General features: G+C 49.3%; 3 protein-coding genes across 3 annotated transcripts; 2 read left to right on the top strand and 1 right to left on the bottom strand.

Annotated features, from left to right (window-relative positions):
• Window positions 1-6,906: 6,906 nt before the first annotated feature.
• On the top strand, window positions 6,907-8,915 carry EPUS_00428 (uncharacterized protein; the record flags this gene model as incomplete). The annotated part of the gene is made up of 2 exons (XM_007806084.1): window positions 6,907-7,098; window positions 7,152-8,915. The coding sequence occupies 2 exons, from the start codon at window positions 6,907-6,909 to the stop codon at window positions 8,913-8,915; spliced, it is 1,956 nt and encodes a 651-aa protein (XP_007804275.1).
• Window positions 8,916-12,110: 3,195 nt separating this feature from the next.
• Window positions 12,111-13,606, bottom strand: EPUS_00427 (uncharacterized protein; the record flags this gene model as incomplete). Its single annotated transcript, XM_007806083.1, has 2 exons — window positions 12,111-12,352; window positions 12,460-13,606. 2 exons carry the CDS (start codon window positions 13,604-13,606, stop codon window positions 12,111-12,113), a joined length of 1,389 nt encoding a protein of 462 aa, XP_007804274.1.
• Window positions 13,607-14,953: 1,347 nt separating this feature from the next.
• Window positions 14,954-16,735, top strand: EPUS_00426 (uncharacterized protein; the record flags this gene model as incomplete). The annotated part of the gene is made up of 1 exon (XM_007806082.1): window positions 14,954-16,735. One exon carries the CDS (start codon window positions 14,954-14,956, stop codon window positions 16,733-16,735), a length of 1,782 nt encoding a protein of 593 aa, XP_007804273.1.
• Between the last annotated feature and the right edge of the window lie 1,742 nt (window positions 16,736-18,477).

The raw sequence follows: 18,477 nt of genomic DNA, 5'->3' as shown, positions 1-18,477 counted from the left end.
GGATGAAGTCGACCATACCTCTGCTTCACCGATTCGGCAACATGACATTGATGATGCATGCAAGACCAGCGTTGTAATCACAACGGTTCCATACAATGATACAAAAATCGATTCATTCGACGACAACAGTCATGAATCGTCGGTCAATGCGACCAGATTAATGCACAAGTTGTGGACGAGATCATGGAAAGCACCCTAGGCCTTCATTGTCATATTTCTTGCGATGCTTGTCGCATTTAGAAACAATTAATAGATGCTCTGAGAAGAATCTTGGTCTCGCAACATCAATTACCAGCAGGCACTATCTGTGGACATACGGGCCCACCGCTGGTGAGGATGTCTTTTGGGCCACAGGGAGAGTGCTGATTACTTGAGTAGTGCTTATTGTAAATTCCGTACTATGGCGGCAGCTAGATTAATGCACCAAAAAGTCAATGCCATGGGCGGAACTGGCAAAAGGTCCCGCCCTTCCAGAAAAAAAGCTTTGTTTTAAACTACAAATCCCTAACCTTACCCACTGCGATGTACAGTTCTCTGAAAATCGGCATTTCGTCATCTTCACTGCCATCGCAATGTTCATTCGTCCCCAAAATGATCATGATTGTCTCAACAGGTCTTCTCGTGTTGGAGAAAGTCTTGATAGACAACATGCCTACCAAACTCCTAGTGACTGATGTATTCGATGTCAACAGTTTTGGTGACCGAAGCGTTGGCCTCTGTTGCTTATTCCGATGGAAGTCTCCAGACCTTTTGCTAGCTATGAACATCTCATCGCCCTAACGCGCATAATTCTTGGCTGACGTGTTGTCCTTTCCTCGGTAAATGGTCCTCGTTTGGTTGGCAGGCGCACTATTGAAGCATCAGATCTGCGCTTAGTTGGTAGTTACGTAGTAAAACCATATTAGCGCTTGCCGCCCTCATGGGATGCCACTGATTGGGTACAGCCCGTTTGCGGTAGCTCCTAAAAAGGATACTATGTAGACTGAGAAATGTGGGTTGGGAAATTCTCCACGTCCGTCAATTGCATGCAGTCGGAGGAAATTTATCGAGGACAATTGATCATTATATATGTTACAGGCTCTTCACTTAATCCGAAGGACCCTGGTTATTCTTTAGAAACTGTGGGCATGATGCTCGAGGCCAGTCAATGTCCCTGGACGAGACAGGCTCGGAGTTGGTAGACATTCTCGACGAGCACGATAGCGGGCCTACAGAGGCAAGAGAAACTGTGAAGAAGCTGAAACCATTGTTTTCGTGGTTGCAATGTACAGTTCTTACGAACAGCAGAGATGGCTTTGGCTGTGACGTTCAAACCCTTCGTGCTGCCTTGTAGCTAAGCACCGACCACTTGCACCGAATAGTTAGACGCTAGCGGTCACTTTGACCAGTGAACAAAAGGTCAACTTTTATCCCAGAGAGGTGGATAAGCAGAGAGAACTTGTCGAACAGGATGAAGAAATGCTCTGTCCTCTCTCAAAAGCTGCGCAGGGCGTGCAGATATAAGTACAAAATCCCCATGCGGCACAGCGAAATTACTACGTAGCTACGAAATTACAGTAGAAATCAACCAATCAAAATCAGGTGAAATACAGGGGTTTCGCGTAGAAAATCTAATAAATGAGGGCTCATACCGTCTGATAGAACCCTATTGAATTTTCTCAGAATTCGGTAGTCCGTAGTATTGACCATTCTTCATGCTCTCTCAGCGTAAGGTTGTAATGATCTTTACCTAACCACATGATGTCTTCTCCCACGATCTCTTCCATCTCCTGGGGCCGCATCCAATTCTCCGACCCCAACAACTTGCCCAAGGGCAAAGACTACAAGGTGTACCCGGGCGGCGGCCGCCCGTGGGATTGGAACGAGACGGGCACGCGGCACTCACCGGGTGTACAGATAGGAGATGTGGAAGAACTCGTTACCAAAGGTAACATAAATCACTTCCTTCTCATTCGTGGATCTTGGAGAGATGAGGAAAGTGTGTAGTAACGAACTGCCAAAAAAAAGGATGCACGCACGTGGTTCTCAGCCGCGGAATGCATGAAAAACTCGGCGTACCAGACGCAACGGTCAAGTGGCTTCAATCCCAGGGGATCGAAGTGTACGTTGCCGAAACGAGGAAGGCGGTGGAGACGTATAATGTGTTGACACGGGAGGGAAAGAAGGTCGGCGGTGTCATTCATTCGACGTGTTGATTGATTTATGTACGTGGGGCTGTAAGAGGATGCACACCGCACTAAGATGTTACATATACATATTTGTGATGACGATTTTGCGGTCTTGCAGATATCCACGCTTATGGCCAGCAGAATTGCAGTGCTTCGAATATTGGATGGAACTAGCTGGATCTACTATACGCTTGGTAGACGTATCACAAGAGACAGAACCGCTGCCCTGCCGCATCCTGTACGCAAGCGACGCTCATAGCCAGCAGGGCCGTGCCGTGGCGGCCGGATTGCCTCGCCATTGCGCTAAATGGCATGGTTCTGAGCAATTGGCTGACCACTTGACACTCTGCGCCAGCGTCCTGGGTGTTCTTGAAGACTGTTCCTACCACTGGCTAAGACAGGTCGAAGGGCAACCATATGCGACTTATATGGGCCAGGAATTGGAACCCCACAACCTGAAGGGCACGAAACTGGACTCTCCGGGCTAGGGGTGGCTCAGAATCCGGCTCCTATGGAGAGCTTAGGATATTATTCAGCCGATCTCAGGGATAGTTAGGGCTGTTCAGGGCTGCTTGGGCTCAGAACAGCCTTGCACAGCCAGAGCTCAGGGCTGCTTTCTGTGATGCTCAGTCATGGCCCCATTTTGGGAACCCAGATGTCTGGCTTGCAGGGTCTCTTAATTTTGAGAGGCGCGCTGCTTGTATCTCCCTTCTTATACTGTCCTTTACAATAGTATCCAATTTTACCTTTTTACTGTTCAGCCCTTACCTTCCTTGCACCTTTGTATCTGCTTATCCAGTCCAAACGTCTATACAAAAGATTTTATGAACTAGACCCTCCTTCTATGTCTTGTATAACATTTAAAAAAGGGAGTCAGTCTGAGGTAATCCGTCAAGCTAACGAAAGGCCTTTAGAGAAGGATAAGAACGTGTAAGCATCCAGATTCAAGGAGAAGAGAAATTAATAGAGACTATTTCTAAGCTGCTGTAACAGCTATTTCTTTTTCACTTGGCATTTCAACAATACTTTTAATGGAAGTATGTTGGACCAAAAGGACCGCGGCCCTCAGAGGACCGTTTACTAGCTTTTGTTTGACAAAGTATAACCCTTGTGGTTGGGCTCTGTAGCCTTTATATTTAAAGAAGCCTACAGAACAAGGTTTTCATCAGTTGAAGTACATCCTCATCGCAGAATATGAACAATCCAAGCCACAAGGTGCCTGTAGAAATGGTCTGGGATTATGATACATGGCGAGTAGGGCCATAGTCGTCCAGTTGATCTTGAGTTAAAAGGGGAAACGGCCGACTTGGAGATGAGCGGTTTCTGCTAAGAGTGGTACGGTAAACTCCGCCCTGCCACAAGTTCACCCCTGGAAATATGATTCTAGCACAATACAGAGTAGTTTCACCCAGAGTAAGTCGAAACAAAGGTGTAAACAGCAACCTTATTGATCCACACTGACGCATCTATGCTTCACATAGAGTTTGTTAAGTGTAGTTCATACAAAGTGTGTTTCACCACTTCCGGGAAACCAATCAATCAGAGATGGTGTCCGATAACATATATAATATTGAAGGGAGTCATCTCTTGAAAAAGTGAGAAAGGTAAATACACAAGGAAAAGGTTTCTGCAGTAAGAAAAGACCCTGTCAACTTGGATTGTGTCTATCTTGATTTCCACGAACGAACAGAAGCAGAGACCAAAGTACAAAAGATGTTCAGAAGAGCAGGTTCGAATCTCCTTCGTTGATGGAACATACGTTACCCTGCATAACTTGTTTGTACTGACCGAGGCGTGATTCACCAGCCCAAGTAGTCCCCTGTAATAGCAGCAGCAGCGATGAATCCAGGTACACTTCTGCCTTATCATCATCACCCTCCTCCTCCTCCACCAGCAGTGGGACACCACCACCGTCCATACGCACAGCCCGACCTGCACCGACAACCAGCCAAACCATGCAACCCAGACAACCCGCCGAACCCGCTCTAACCCGTCAGGCGCGGCGTCAACCTGCTGTCGAACCCACCGCGAGCATCTACATCAAAGTCCTCGATCGCACTGACGGTGGCGGAAGACCACTTAGCCGCCGCTTGAACGGGATGCGAGCCTACAAATTCACCATCCAGCCGGACATTCGTGTCCACAAGTACACGGTCTTTGGGCTCAGAATGGCTGCAAACGGGTCTCTGTGGCCCGACTTGGTGGAGAACTCCCAGTCTATCGAGGACGGTCCCGATAACCCGTGCCGCGTGTTTTTCGTGAGCCATCTCCCCGCTCAGAGGGTGCAGGAGCTGGAGGAGCTGGTGCTGAAGGCGGTGGGAAGGGATGTGGCAAATAGCGAGAGCTGGGTGAGGTCATGTCTGGAACAGATGCGCAGGGCTGGGATGATTACAGGGAGGGAGAGAGAGGACGCGGTGCAGGGGATAGGCCGGGCTGGGTCTCAAATGTGACAGCGGAGGGGGTTGGATGCGTCGAGTAGTTTGTAATGGGTGATGTATAAGCTGGAAAGAACAAGGGTTGTTTTCATCGCCGATGCAATGAGCGACTGGTCTGTCAAGCGGACAATGTGATGCCGCAGCGTGAGAGATCAGGCTCTCCGGTCGGCTTCCTCTTGAGCAAACGATCTTCATCTTTCGCGTTGACAATTGCTTACATCAACTGCTGCAAAAGCGTTATGAAGCTGATTGGAATTGCTATGAAAATGGAGCGAGCGTGTAAAGGCTATGCAAACTAACTTTTGGAACACGTTGATCAACCAGAAAGGGACCAATGCGAGTCAAGGGACCGACCAATACATGTACGCTTTGGACTAGGTCGAATCTCACACCTTTTCTTCATAGACATGTTGGACTTCGTGATGGAAAGCTCAAATGGTACCATCCGCATGATCCCGGTATCTTTGCTACCCTCGGCCCATGATGTAGTAACCCCAGCTGCTGTTTCCATACTTACTCGCAATCTTGACGGAAGACTTTCCGGTATGCATTTCGATTCACCATGTTTATTGTGATAGCCTATTGCCCTCGACTCAATCGCTTTCACATCGCTGCCCTTCACTATGATAACTGAGTTCCTACCGCCGAGTAAGGAGTTGGGGCAGTCCATGCCAATGGACAGGTCAACCCGCTTTCTGTTCAGCGTTAGATCAAGCAAGGTCCCATAGAAGCCTACAGTCTTCTTGGTGTAAATGAAGAAGCCACCCCAGCAGACAGGGCTTGACGGAGGTACTGCAGGCAGATAACTCGTCACAGCTGTGCGGACGCCACTTTCCACGTAATCCTCGATGGGACGAACATCACTCTGGGTATTTTCTACCACCAGAAGGACATTTTGGGCGCCTTTGAACATCAAATACGCGCCACCTGTGCCAAGGTGAGTGGCCACTCGCCTTCAACAAAGCGAAAGGTTGAACGTACCAAGGAGAAGGCCAGACACGCCAAACAAGACTGTGACCGCGGCGGCAATCGCACTGACGGTTAGAAAGCTGGCCACGAAGCTAATCATTAAGAGCGCATTTAACACCCAAGCCTCAGTTGGGGCTGCCTTTGCAACCCACCAGGCAACGGCGATAGCTCCAACCTGATCATAAGGAGAGTCTGCCACGCGGTCTTGCAATTGGCCTTGCTGGCTCCATACAAACTATCCATGGGTACAGTGATTTCTTTATGTAGGTCGTCCTTTTCCGCTTTCCGGAGCCTGGCCAGTGTCTTCTTCAAGACCCAGATTGGTTGACCCATTATATCCTTTTCGACGACCTTCGCCCACTTGGTAGAGACATCGAATCCTGTCCATGATTGTGCAAGTTGCTCCACAATTTTGGCCTGCTCCAATCTCTATGGTAGCAGAAGTTGCAGCTTGATCCCATGTCGTCAGAAGCTCTGAAGCCCAACGAAATTGGCTTACCAAGGAAAAGGTTCGGAAACGACACGTGAGCAACTGGCAGAAGGTACATCATGATAAGGCAATAGAACCAGAAGGGAGCACGGAGGTCAGTTTGCGGCCTCTTTTTCTGTTCTCCAGCCAAAGATTGGAGCGTTCCAAGATCAATGTGTATGCATGAATGTACATAGAGGGTGAACGATTCGGGCTCGACTGCAATGCCTTGAGCTGAGGGGAGGTGGTGTTGGCCTATTCAATATTAACCTACTCGGCCATTGCTTGAGCTTGGACATCTTAGTTGAAGGCTTCGAGTTTGAATATCGACTTGCACGTAGAGATATCATCATATTACGGATGGATCATAGTCAAATTGTGTTTAAACAGGCTGAGTGCATTTGCCCTTGGTTTTGCCCAGTAAGGTGGCAACGAACTTGACAGCTCGTCTCCCAACTGGTCCAGATGAATCATGATCACCCGCTGGTCAATTGCTGCATGTGACAAAGCCCATATCATGCTGCGGATTGAAGTGGAGATACTTGACTGGTATGGCCAGGACCATGCGGGCCCAGGGCGGCAACAAGCTAGACCTGAGCGGGGTGATCATGGGCAGCTTTTAGTGATCTTGGCGGTGTCTTGTCTAGACTGCAGTGCCATGATGCTGCTTGCGACAGCTCGTTTTGGGCGTTGAATAGTGAGGAAGGACGTCTTTGATCCTTCAAGTCCATCTGTCCGAAGCAGAATCGGCTACCAGGATGTGCATCATCACAGCCATATTACTGATGCAATAGTATCTCCCCTTCTGCCCAGAGCACAACTCTCGTATGGCCATCTTAGTAGTCGGAAAGCATTGGTTTTATCAATGAGGCACTCAGACGAGTCAGTGGCCATCAAATACCTGAAAAGCCAAAAAACTGGTGCGGGAACGTTTAGACGCTTATTGAGTGTCTCAAATGCCCTCATTTTCGTCTGGCTCTGCGTGATTTGGTGGGGTGAGCGTCTAGTCTTCTACAATAGCCTAGCTGCTTGCCGGTGGGAGCAATGGGAGCAATGGGTTAGTGATGTTCGACCACTATGAATACAGTATGCTGACTCTGCTTCACACAGCCTCCAGACGCGGTACCACACCATGTTGTACTTATCGCTGACCCACAGCTTGTCGACCCACACACGTATCCAGGCCGACCATGGCCGCTTTCTAGTCTCACCATATATTACACAGACCTTTACCTCCGACGCTCCTATGCGAATTTGCAACAATTCCTTCAGCCAGATACGCTTTTCTTTCTTGGAGACCTCTTCGATGGAGGCCGTGAATGGGGCACGTGGCATTCCTCTTCGCCAGACCAGCAGTTCAAACGATACGGTCATACATATTGGATGAAGGAGTATACTCGATTTCAACGCATCTTCATTGATGGCTGGCTTAATGACGGGGTCAAACCGTCAGCCGAGCCTCGGGGAAGGAAGATAATTGCCTCCTTGCCTGGAAACCATGATCTGGGCTTCGCGTCTGGTATTCAAGGACCTGTCAAAGAGCGATTTGAGGCTTATTTTGGGAATGGAAATCGCATTGATATTATTGGTAATCACAGCTTTATCTCCGTCGACACCGTCTCATTAAGCGCAATGGACCAGGTGGATCCCCATACAGGCAGCTCAGGGGCCGGTGATGGTAGTTCGTCTACAGCGGCCAATCGTGATATATGGGCCTCAACGGAAGAGTTTCTGTCTGGGGCTCGAGCGGAAAGGAGTCGAGCAGTGAGGCGTGAACTCCGCAATCTGGCCGGTTTGCACGAGCAATCGTATCGTGAAGGTGGACTCAGTGGCTTTGCACCAAACATCACAGACCTAAGCCAAGCAAACAAGCCACTGAATACTATGGCGGACCTTGTTATTGGCAACGCAGAAAAATCCTTTCCCAGCATCCTCTTGACTCACGTTCCCTTGTACAGGGCACCAGATACAGACTGTGGCCCTCAGCGTGAACGTGGACGTGCAATCCTTGTCCAAGGAGGATATCAGTACCAGAATGTGCTTACTCCGCTCATCTCCAAAGATATCATTTCCAAGCTGGGGGTGGAGGATGTTACACAAATATACTCCGGTGATGATCACGACTATTGTGAGATTGAGCATGGCGAATTTACAGGACGGATAAAGGAGATCACCGTGAAGAGCATTAGTTGGGCGATGGGAGTGCGAAAGCCGGGATTCTTGGCGGTCAGTCTTTACAATCCTGTGGATGTACATCCAACTGCGACGGTAGACGAAATGGCATCGGGTGTGGAGAGGGACACCGTCCAGAATCAACTGTGCTTATTGCCGGATCAACTGGCAATCTTTATTCGATATGGGGCTATGTTGGGTCTTACTCTACTTATTCTAGCCATCAGAACAATAATGCTACAAGGAAGCACAAGCCAGCATGGCGAGAGTGAGAAGCCACTCTTACCTATGAGCACAGAAGACCTTCCATCTTACGACAACGGAACGCTCTCTCGGCACGCAGTTGCGTCCACTTCCTCCTCGTCCTCTCCGGAGCACATCATTCCTGGAGGCGGTACTATATCAGCACACAGAACACCAAGAGCCGGCTCTCCCAGACTGGGAGGCTACGGCAACCTCCCCTTGGGGTCAAGGTCGTCATCACCTTTAAAAGCCAAGCTAGACGGAGCTTTCGATCCGGCAAGAGGCACGAACGTCATTTCTGTCCATGATGAGGTTGAGGATTGGGGTATGCCTCGGAGCAAGCGGCGTACAGTTGGACAGCAGCGCCGGCGGGGCATTATTGTGGAATTTGGACATAGCCTTGCTAGGGTTGCTTTGCCGGTCCTTGTATTTTACATTTGGCTGATCAGGAGAGGTTGAAATCAACGGCTTGAAATAGCTCTTCTGGTCATAATCTTCCCTGAGGAGGCCCTGGCGACGAAGGCGTGAAATACCCATGGTACCGTACATGTTCATCACTGAATTCCCCTACCTCCCGTGTGTTTAGATTCTGTTCACGCCGGTTCTTTCCTCCAGCTAGCTACCTGTATCTCAGCCCCTCTGTCTAGACATGACCCCGACTGCTATTGCTCAGCTGCATACTGTTCCTGGGATCCAACGGCCAGATAGAGGGTGGATCTCTCGTCCAGGCCATACATTTCCCACCCTCGTATTCGTCTTTTCCACGCCCCACCCGTGTGAAAGGCTAAACGAAGCGCATTGGGATGTGATGCACCGGTGAAAATCGCCTCAACACTTCCCTAATACGTGAAATGTCCCCGCTCTCTGATTCCTCCGGATGGGATATCCAAGCGACTCTGTTGGATGAAGGCCACATCTGGTAGCTGAAGCACCCTTTCCGGGCTTGGGGAGCCGCATGACAGGTCAGGGTAGGGTTTAGACATGGGTTTGTGAGAAATCGATCGTGGATTGCGATGTGGCCATCGGCATATTTTGGTCGTGGTGGTGCAAAAGCTGGCAGAATTACATTAACCGGGATTACCATTTAGGCAGATTGTGACGGTGGGTCTCGGGATGTGGTCTGGCCGAACTGCCCGGTTGGCCACTTGCAAAAGCCCCTAAACTCTATTCTGTCATCCTACTGGAATATCTTTCGTCTTCCACATCGAGTGTGTAGCCTCTGCAGCCTCTGCAGCCTCTGCTGGACACAGCGGGTTGCACATGCGTTCGCATCGATGAGCAGTATTACCGATCAATACATGGCATTAATGCTGTGGCAAGCAAGCAGGTAAGGCAAATAGCACAGATACAGTACAGTATATGGTATCCTTGTCGCACGAACAAACCCACTTTCATCCTTCAAAGTGATTTTTCTTTGGAACTCAATACCGGTGATCTGACCCACTCAAAACTTTGCCTCATCCATCTCAATTCTTGCTCGTGTTCTTCATCCTTGAATTACAGCACTCGTCATGGAAGAATGGACAGGCTGAAGTCGGCCTGCTTCGCCCTTCATCCTCCCTTTCCTTCCTTCCTTCCTTCCTTCCTTTCTTCATTCTCCCTTTCCCTGTTTTCGGTGCACCCTTCAGAAAAGGATTCATCGACCGCTCCACCAAAATGACAGCGCTAATGGGTTTGGACCACACTTGTCGATGTATCCCTCCTGACACCTTCCGCTGTTCCACTCATGTCGTACCCATGTCCTTTACACCGGGTCCGAACATGACTTCCGTTGGATTTTACTATTACATACTTGGCAGTCTGTCTTCTTGCATTCATTTCGTTTCTCGGAAGAATCACATCCACTCCATCCTTGTTCTCTCTTGCCCTTCCCACTCAAAGTGTCCCCTAACGGATCACGACCCACATAGCCGACCAAACCTATTTGCAACCAACAACATCAAGATCAATCCACCCCACTAATCATCCCACCCTGACACAGCTACCGAGCCGGGACAGGGTCATTATTGGTGCCACGCTGAGCCGGAGCCCTTACAGCGCAGTAGGCTGGGCACTAAAAAGTGTCTTTCATCCCTGAGCAGGACAAGAAGTGGGAATCCCTCAAATCAGTTAGCGCCTACCATCGCGCTGGACCCGAGATCTACCACCCGCTTCAGGTCAATAGGTTGTCAGGTGAAAAGATTTCCTCCTTCCACTTTGGGAAAGGTAGCAATCTTCAAGCACCTGAACGGACATATTTTGCACCTATGATGTCCACTTATACCAGTGTATCCATAAAAACAAATGAACCAACTCAGTACCCCAATTTGCTATCCTTATCTATCACTAACGGTCTCTTTAATTTGATTTGACTTCGCTCATTTGGCAATCGAGTCAAACATTAGGACCCATATATTATCAAGATGGTTGCCGAAGGATTTCCATCTCACAGAAAGAACCTGCTGAGCCTTGTAATCTTTTTTTATCGAAAACAAGCCATAATATTTTTGAAGCGATGTCTTTATGCCAAGACTCCCATTTGACCCCATTCGTCAAGCTTTGAAGTACTGAAAACTTCGATTTGATCGGACAAAATGAAAGATCTAGCTCATTTGCCAAGCGTTTAATTTGAATGGATACACTGACCTACTGTTACTGTCGTTGTCTTAGTCTTAAATTCACAGCCAGAAGCAGTCCGAGGAGAATCTCTTCAAAATAATTCTCACCTAGTAGCTGAACTTTGCTTGTACGTTCTATCAAAGTACCTCAATCGAAAGGCATAACCTATGGGTTTTTATGACCAATCTTCCAGACGAAATTTACCACTCAAAATCGGTCGGTTACGGACCCTCAGAACGGGTAGAGATTAACACCACACACACTACGAATGACAAAATTGATTGATTAGTTGATTGATTGTATTGGGATCAAGATGTCTGAAGCTGCGCAACAGCAACAGAGGCTAATAATAGTGCCGGTGGTCCACCAAACGCCAAGCACAGCAAGCACGTGACATATCCCGCACAACCACCGCTTGCTGCGCATTCCACTCCACATGCAAAACCCTGCCATCGCTGATGTGACACCGGAGGAGGAAGAGGAGGAAGAACAACGCACTACAACATCATACCGACAAGACATCGTCTCCCAAAGCAGGTAAGAAAGGGGGGACCTCGGATCCGGGACGTTGCCGGGAATTCCACCATAATCCTTCCTCCGGGATACATCCGGGCCACTGCATTGCGTATCGGACTGCCAGGAAGGGCGTTCGTTGGTGATGAAGGATGTCGCTGGTGATGAGGCCGGTACAGTGGAGGGTTGAAAACGGAGTCCCAGCGCGTCATCATACCAGCTAAGTCAACTTGGGGGAGCCTTGGTTTTCTAGATATGCGGTCGTGCTCGAGCGGTAAGGAAGAGGTTGGTAGCTGGGTAGGAAAGCCGGGATAAAGCATGGTGTTTATGCCGGACACCGTGGAAGTCTCTGGCTTTCCTGGCTGGGCAGGAAGGGCCAATGGATATCGGCCAGGCAGTTCCTCTTTGGATCCTTCACTCCGTCTCTTACTACACATGAAGTTTTTTCTGGGGAGATTTACCGTGCTCGGACCACTCGTACACATGCTTGTTTACATGTATCTTCTTCCTCGTCTTCTCATCCACCTCACTCTCATATAGTCCTCATCGCTCGAGCGCAGCCAGAATCAACCTCCTATACCCGGCCACCGCACCCTCTAGTTCTCCTACTGTGAGGCCCTCGTGATCGCCATGCGCCACCAAGATACTGCCGGGACCATACAGATACCTCTTGACCTGCCCGCTTCTACTTCCCAGATCCAGATTCGGAACATCCGTCCCGTAATTGACCGTCTCACTCTCCCCGAACCCGTCTACATCCGCATCGAGATCGATGGGCGGGTAGCCTGGCCCGTCAAACACCACGTCAACTTTCCCATCACTAACGCCATCCCCATCCCCGTTTCTCTGGATAGCCCTCTCCACCCCGCCCTCCGAACCACGGCGGGTGTACCGCCAGCCAGCCGCACAGCAACGCTCGCCTCGGCGCGTTCCGGCACCACGTTCGCGGCGACCCCGCCCCGGATCAATCCAACGTTTACGGTGCTGGCGCCGTACTTTGCGCTCCGCGGCAGTCCGCCGGCTTCCTCCGACACATCTCCCAGTCCATCCATGGCGGCTAGCACGGGGATGATGAGGCTGTTGGCGCTGCGTCCGAGCCAGGGGTAGCCGGAATGGGCGGCCTTTCCGTGCGCGAGGATGCGGAAGACGAGGATGCCTTTGTGGCCCGATGGGAGGCGCGATTGGGTGGGTTCGCCGAAGATGAGGGTCGAATATGCTTTACGGCGCGGTCGGTCGGGTGGGTTTGGAGGGTGGGAGAGTGAGCGGTGCAGCGCGGAGGAGGAGAAGGTTTTCATCCCCGAGCCGGTTGTTTCTTCGCCGACGACGAAGAGGAGGGCTACCGGAAGAGAGGTGGGAAGAGTTGGGATTTCATGCTCAGTGTTGGCAGGAAATGACGGCGGCGGCTGCTGCTGCTGCAAATTGGGTGCCAGTGGTGAAGAGAGGAGGTCTAGCACGGCATGGGTCTGAGCCGCGACGCATGCTTTGGCGTCGACGGTGCCGCGGCCGGAGAGGAGGATGGCGGATCGGTTGAATGCTTCTTCCTCTTCTTCTCCTGGTAATGATGATGGAGGAATAGATGTAGAGTAAGGTATAAAGGGCGGTACAGTATCGATGTGAGATGTCAGAATGACTTTGGGGACGAAGTCACCCAGGACATCATCCTTTTCTTCGTCTACCAGATCAAGGATGGGCGTAGACGCATTGATATCTGCCTTCGGCCACGCGAAGACGTTGAATCGTTTCTTCTTGTCCGTCGAGTCCGCTGGCTGAGGCACTTCTTGGCGCAAGACATGGAAGTGATGCTTCTTAAGATACGAGAAGAGGTAGTTGCCTACTGCATTCTCGTTGTTGCTGATGGACTCGGTTTGGCATAGAGAGCGGTGGAATGAGAGTAGAGGTGAGGCGGATATCACTTCTGAAATTGGGTCTTGCGAGAGCGGTGATTGGTCATGGATGCGGTTGCTTGCTTGAGCAAGCGGTATTGGTGGTAGTAATAGCCAGAAGAGACAAAATGAGGAGCAATTGTCCTTTAGAATCATCTTTCTGCCTGAAAGATGGTAATCACCAGAAATAATCAATAACCAATGTGTCAATACAACTTGAAAGGGTAAAGTCTCCGAGTCAGAGAAGAAAATATGCCAAGCTAATCAACTATAACAAACCTGCCGGAGTTCATCCGAACCAAAGATTTTACTCCTTGATAGTAACTGCCTCTGCGTGACTACCAGACTGTTTACGAACGGGATGGCGTCCGATTGTTTCTCTGCGAGATTTGGCTGCCACGTTAGTGTCGAAGTACTACACTCAGCATCGCTTTGGCCCCTCCAGCTCAGTTTACCACGAGCTTTACAGTCACGAAAGTGATGATGAAGAGAGCGTGCTCAGCAGTTCAATGTACAAACGGTATTTATTACTCTCCGAGCTGATGCCTGCACTCCAAACCTTCTATGCCCTGTGTCTTTGCCCTGTCAAGAAGATACTCAACCCTGCTGCTTGATAGCGCTGACTTCGTGATATTCGACCCAAAATCTGGGTGTTTGCACGTGACAGAGCTTGGCAAAACTGGCCAAGCCCTGTCACATGACACTCCTTACTATGTATTGTCAGCTACTCGTAACTAGAAAACCAATCACCTTTTGCATTTCTAGTTTCAAAACAGCTAAGAAAAAGCTACCGAAATAATAGTTTCCTGAAATCCAAAGAACAACTGACCAGTCATCCCTCATAAAGGCATAACAAATTTATCTAGTCATCTCAGTGACACTCTTTCCCATCTTCTCGAGTTATGATTGATTGATAGTGCATCAATAGATGTGCTTTGTTAGGGGCGCTTTATTGAAGACGCTTTGTTGGGGGCGCATTGTTAAAGGCGCATTGTTGGGGGCAGGTCGCCGTCTGCAGAAGTGTTATGCTAACAGTTGTCCACTTAGCCTTGCAGACCCGTACCTATCAGACACGGCACGCCTGATACCAAGAGGCAAAGAAAAGGCGCAGAAAAGGCATTGTTTTGTGTGGTTGATTCTATCTATGCCCTGCAGACGTCTATAAGGCGCATAGTAGACGCATGACAGTACTGGTCAGCCCAAGGGAATCAACAGTCCCAGCTGGTCAGCAGAGTAAGTTTCAAAAACTGCTTTGACGTCTGAAATTTGTGATAGTCAATTGGGTAAGGAATAGGTTTCTCAGCTTTGCTTGTGTATCGATCACTCCTTCATTAGGCTGAGAATTTCGCGAATTGCCATATGTAACAGATAGGGGAATCCAGCGAGACTCATTCCTAAATCACTTTTGTTTGAAGAGAAAGACTTCTTTGCTGCGTGCAGCCGTCTCAAAACTTTCGTCCTCTTCTTCACCTGCTTTTAGTCGTCTCTCCCAGCCTATCTCTAATGTCGCGGGCAAAATGGCAGAAACCTCCAAATATCGAGCAACCTCTGATCTCCCAGGTTGATGAAGACTCAATTCGCAAGGATGACCATGATCCAAGATCATCAGACCTTCTAAGCCTTGGAAAACCACAACAAAAGAAGCGACTTGATTATTCCACTGCTCTTGGGGTTCTGGCCTGCTGGTTATGTCTCAGTGCTGCTATCGTCACAGTGTCACCATACACGCGTGTTCCCTGGATATTGGGCTTACAGCGTCAATTCCAAGTCATTGGTTTCCTTATCGGGGTTATGAACCAACTTTTCCTCGGCCTTACCCCCAAAGTTTTCCTCCTTATTGAAGCCCGATTCGGACCTTCATATCTCCAAAACTTCGAAGCTATCTTACGCAGATCTTATCTGGGATCTGGCACAAGTATCCTTTGGAGAGGAGTCTTGTTTGGCATTACTCTCCTGCATCTAGGTCTTGGTGTAGCGTATAAAGAGTTCACTGACGGTCGGAGTGAATATCCCTTCAAAATCTCAAACGACAGCTTTTACGGCTTGACTGGGCCCACCAACTTTAAGGAAGGCCTTCTCTTCGGTCTAGGACTCACTTCCATGGCCAACTCAACTTTGCCTTTCTACAGTGCCACGGTCAGTGACCCCCCAATGCCGTCATTTCCTCATGCCTACGGGTTCAACACCTTGCTCCTATCCGAAACATCTTCAGCAAAGTTAGACAGCCCGTTTCCGGAATATGTGGAACAAATACAGACAAATTTAACAGCTGAGGATTCTTATATCCTTACTGCGGAAGTATTTGCAACCGTGACAAGTTATAACGACTCTATAGCAAGTCATCGAAACGATGATAAGTTTTGGGACTATTATACCAATATGATGGGCAATACATCGAACCTATATGATTCGAAAGACGCTAATTTCGGGGCCAAAATACAGTGGCAAGACATGCTTGTGAGACGTGGAGCGCTGGCTCTTTTAGTAAACGACTTGGGTATCCGAAACACTTCCTGGATGTTCGCCGCGTTTATTAGCGCGTTCCCAAAACCAGAAGTGTCATGGAATATCTCTAGAAGAAGGGAAACGTATCTTGCTGTCGGCGCTGAATTCCGCCAAAACGCAATGCTCTTCCACACGCGCCGCGAGCGCTGCAAGGGAAGCTGGCGAATCACCTATAACTCCATTGAACTTATCAGCGGCGCCTGTCTGCAGGCCCCTACCTCAGAAAAGATCCAAAAAATGTTCACCAATGCCACCCTCGCCATACCCACCTGGTACATGCCTTCGCTAATCGAATACCTCGGTGGTTTCGGTATGCACCGCAACGAAAGTCGATGGCTTGTGCCTTCCTTTTCGACCGTAATAGCAGGCGTATTCTGGTCGCGAGTGACCCGTATGCAAGGGCGTTATGGCCGGGTAGGGAACCCGCAGGCTGTACTGCAATCAGATGTCTACTATCACTGCAATGACGAGGGCATCAAGGTTAAACAAACTATGAGCACGTCTCCTTGGCTTTTCGTCACGCTTATTGTATTGCCATTTCTCACGCTACTTCTCCTACTTGCTTCCGTCGCAATGTTCCACACCCCACTCGGCGAAGGCTTTGGTCTCATTACAGTGCTGGCTGGTGTTTGCAAGGATACACTACGCCTGGTAAATGGCGCGTCCTTGTCAGGAGAGTTGAAGAGAAGATTGCGAGTTAAGTTTATCGTGCATAAAGATGGGGGACATCCGCGTGTTGAGTATGTTTTGGGAGATGAGGGTCCAAACGACAAGTTATGATCCTGCTAGCCGCCCCAAATACTATCTCCGATATCTCTGACACTACTCAGGGGCAACAATGACTCGAATGCCCGGGCACCTGACTGTCAAGGATTGACACTGTTGCATTGCCTATTTAAAGCTATTTGGAAGATGGCTATCCTCATCAACAGGCAGCTGCTGGAACTGGGCCTATGGAAAGTTGCTACAACTCAATGGAAGGCCCCAAAACCCTCATTTCTGCCTGTTTTCCGTACGGATGATCTACGCATGATAAACGCCTGCCTGCCGCTCTCTTGTATATAACTACGTACAATGTGGACACTCATTTTGACAGAAAGACAAGGGCATTCAATCAAGGATCAGTTGGTGCTTTTCTCACGTCACTTTCCCTCAAAACGTCTGACACTGATGAGCCGGGGGGGCAGTGAACGATCTACCACCCTGTTGTCGATACTAATACGCAACGCAAACTCAAGAGGAACAGCGCTTCTCTATTTACAGTTGATAGGCTATTCTGTTCAGCAACCCACAGGTTTTTATCCACATACACTTCCGCTACACAGGGAGTCAATCACAATGCCTTCTTCCACCTCTCTACCAAGACTCGTTATCCTCAACGACTCCAGCGACTGGGATACATTGGTTTTACGTCGTCAAGGGCTTTGCTAGCGACAAGCGGGTTCAATGAGTGGAAAATATGTCAATCCTTCGCTGGCGCGAATCCTACTCTACCAAAGCTACCGTTATTACCAGCACCAGCTTTAAAAGTACGTGTCAGTGGATTGCAATATAGACCAAGTGTTGCGTCACTTGGCGTCCTCGCCCAACTAATTAAATATTGTGCGAGCCACCTCGTTTGGTACGTCTTTCCCCCTTCTTTCCTCACTCACTCACTCATCACGCAGTATCAGCACTAGAGGCCCGTTCCTGGTCTTCAAGCTGCCGCGGAACCCTATGCAACTCTACTGGACAGAGTCACTGCCAGAGTTCGCTGGCTGGATCCCACCGGACTGGTATAGCAATCCAAGGCTTCGTCAGGAGTGGTTGCGCGATCAGTTTGCAGGGGACAGGAAATCCCATTACGCGCCTCTCAGTGGCAAACTTGAGTTTACATCTCTGCAGCTAGATCAACGCACGATTAGGTAGGCATCTGTATAGTATTTCATTCCATTTATTGTCCTGTCAACTCAAGGATTATCATATCTTGCGCGGTCCGATCCGAAGTACCAATCAACTAGGCCCTGAGGGATATGTCCAGGCACTGTGATAGAGAGTTACCTTGACTTCGCAAACGCCCCGAGAATCCTTTCCCTGATCTTGACCCCCCGCACAGCCTCGCCGATATGATGCGGCCATGATCTGTGACACTGCCAGCCAACATCAAGAGGTTGGTTTTACTTTTCGTCGTAACGGCCGTTGTCTGGATTGCAGCTGCTTTGTTTTGCGTCTCACGTGCTAACATTTTCCTGCCCAGGCACAAGAAGGCTCAGTCAAGATCAGTTTCTGAATTATGTATCACTTGGTCAGCCGCCGGCGCCGCCGGGTCGCTTAGATAGTTGGTGGCTTTAAAACAATTGCCAGGTTTGAGATCAATCTTTATTCATTCTTCTTGAATGCCTTCTCTTTTTCATGCTTTCTTACCACAATACTGTGAAGAAATTTACCTGGATACCTTGTCCCTTCTCTCGCCCTGTCTCTTTGCTGCTGCTGCAAGACTACTAGCTTCAGAGCTGGTATTTGCAGGAATCGGACTCTTCACA

This window comes from Endocarpon pusillum (genome assembly GCF_000464535.1).
Source record: "Endocarpon pusillum Z07020 unplaced genomic scaffold scaffold4993, whole genome shotgun sequence".
Lineage (NCBI taxonomy): Eukaryota > Fungi > Ascomycota > Eurotiomycetes > Verrucariales > Verrucariaceae > Endocarpon > Endocarpon pusillum.
This window is presented reverse-complemented; position numbering and strand designations above follow the sequence as displayed.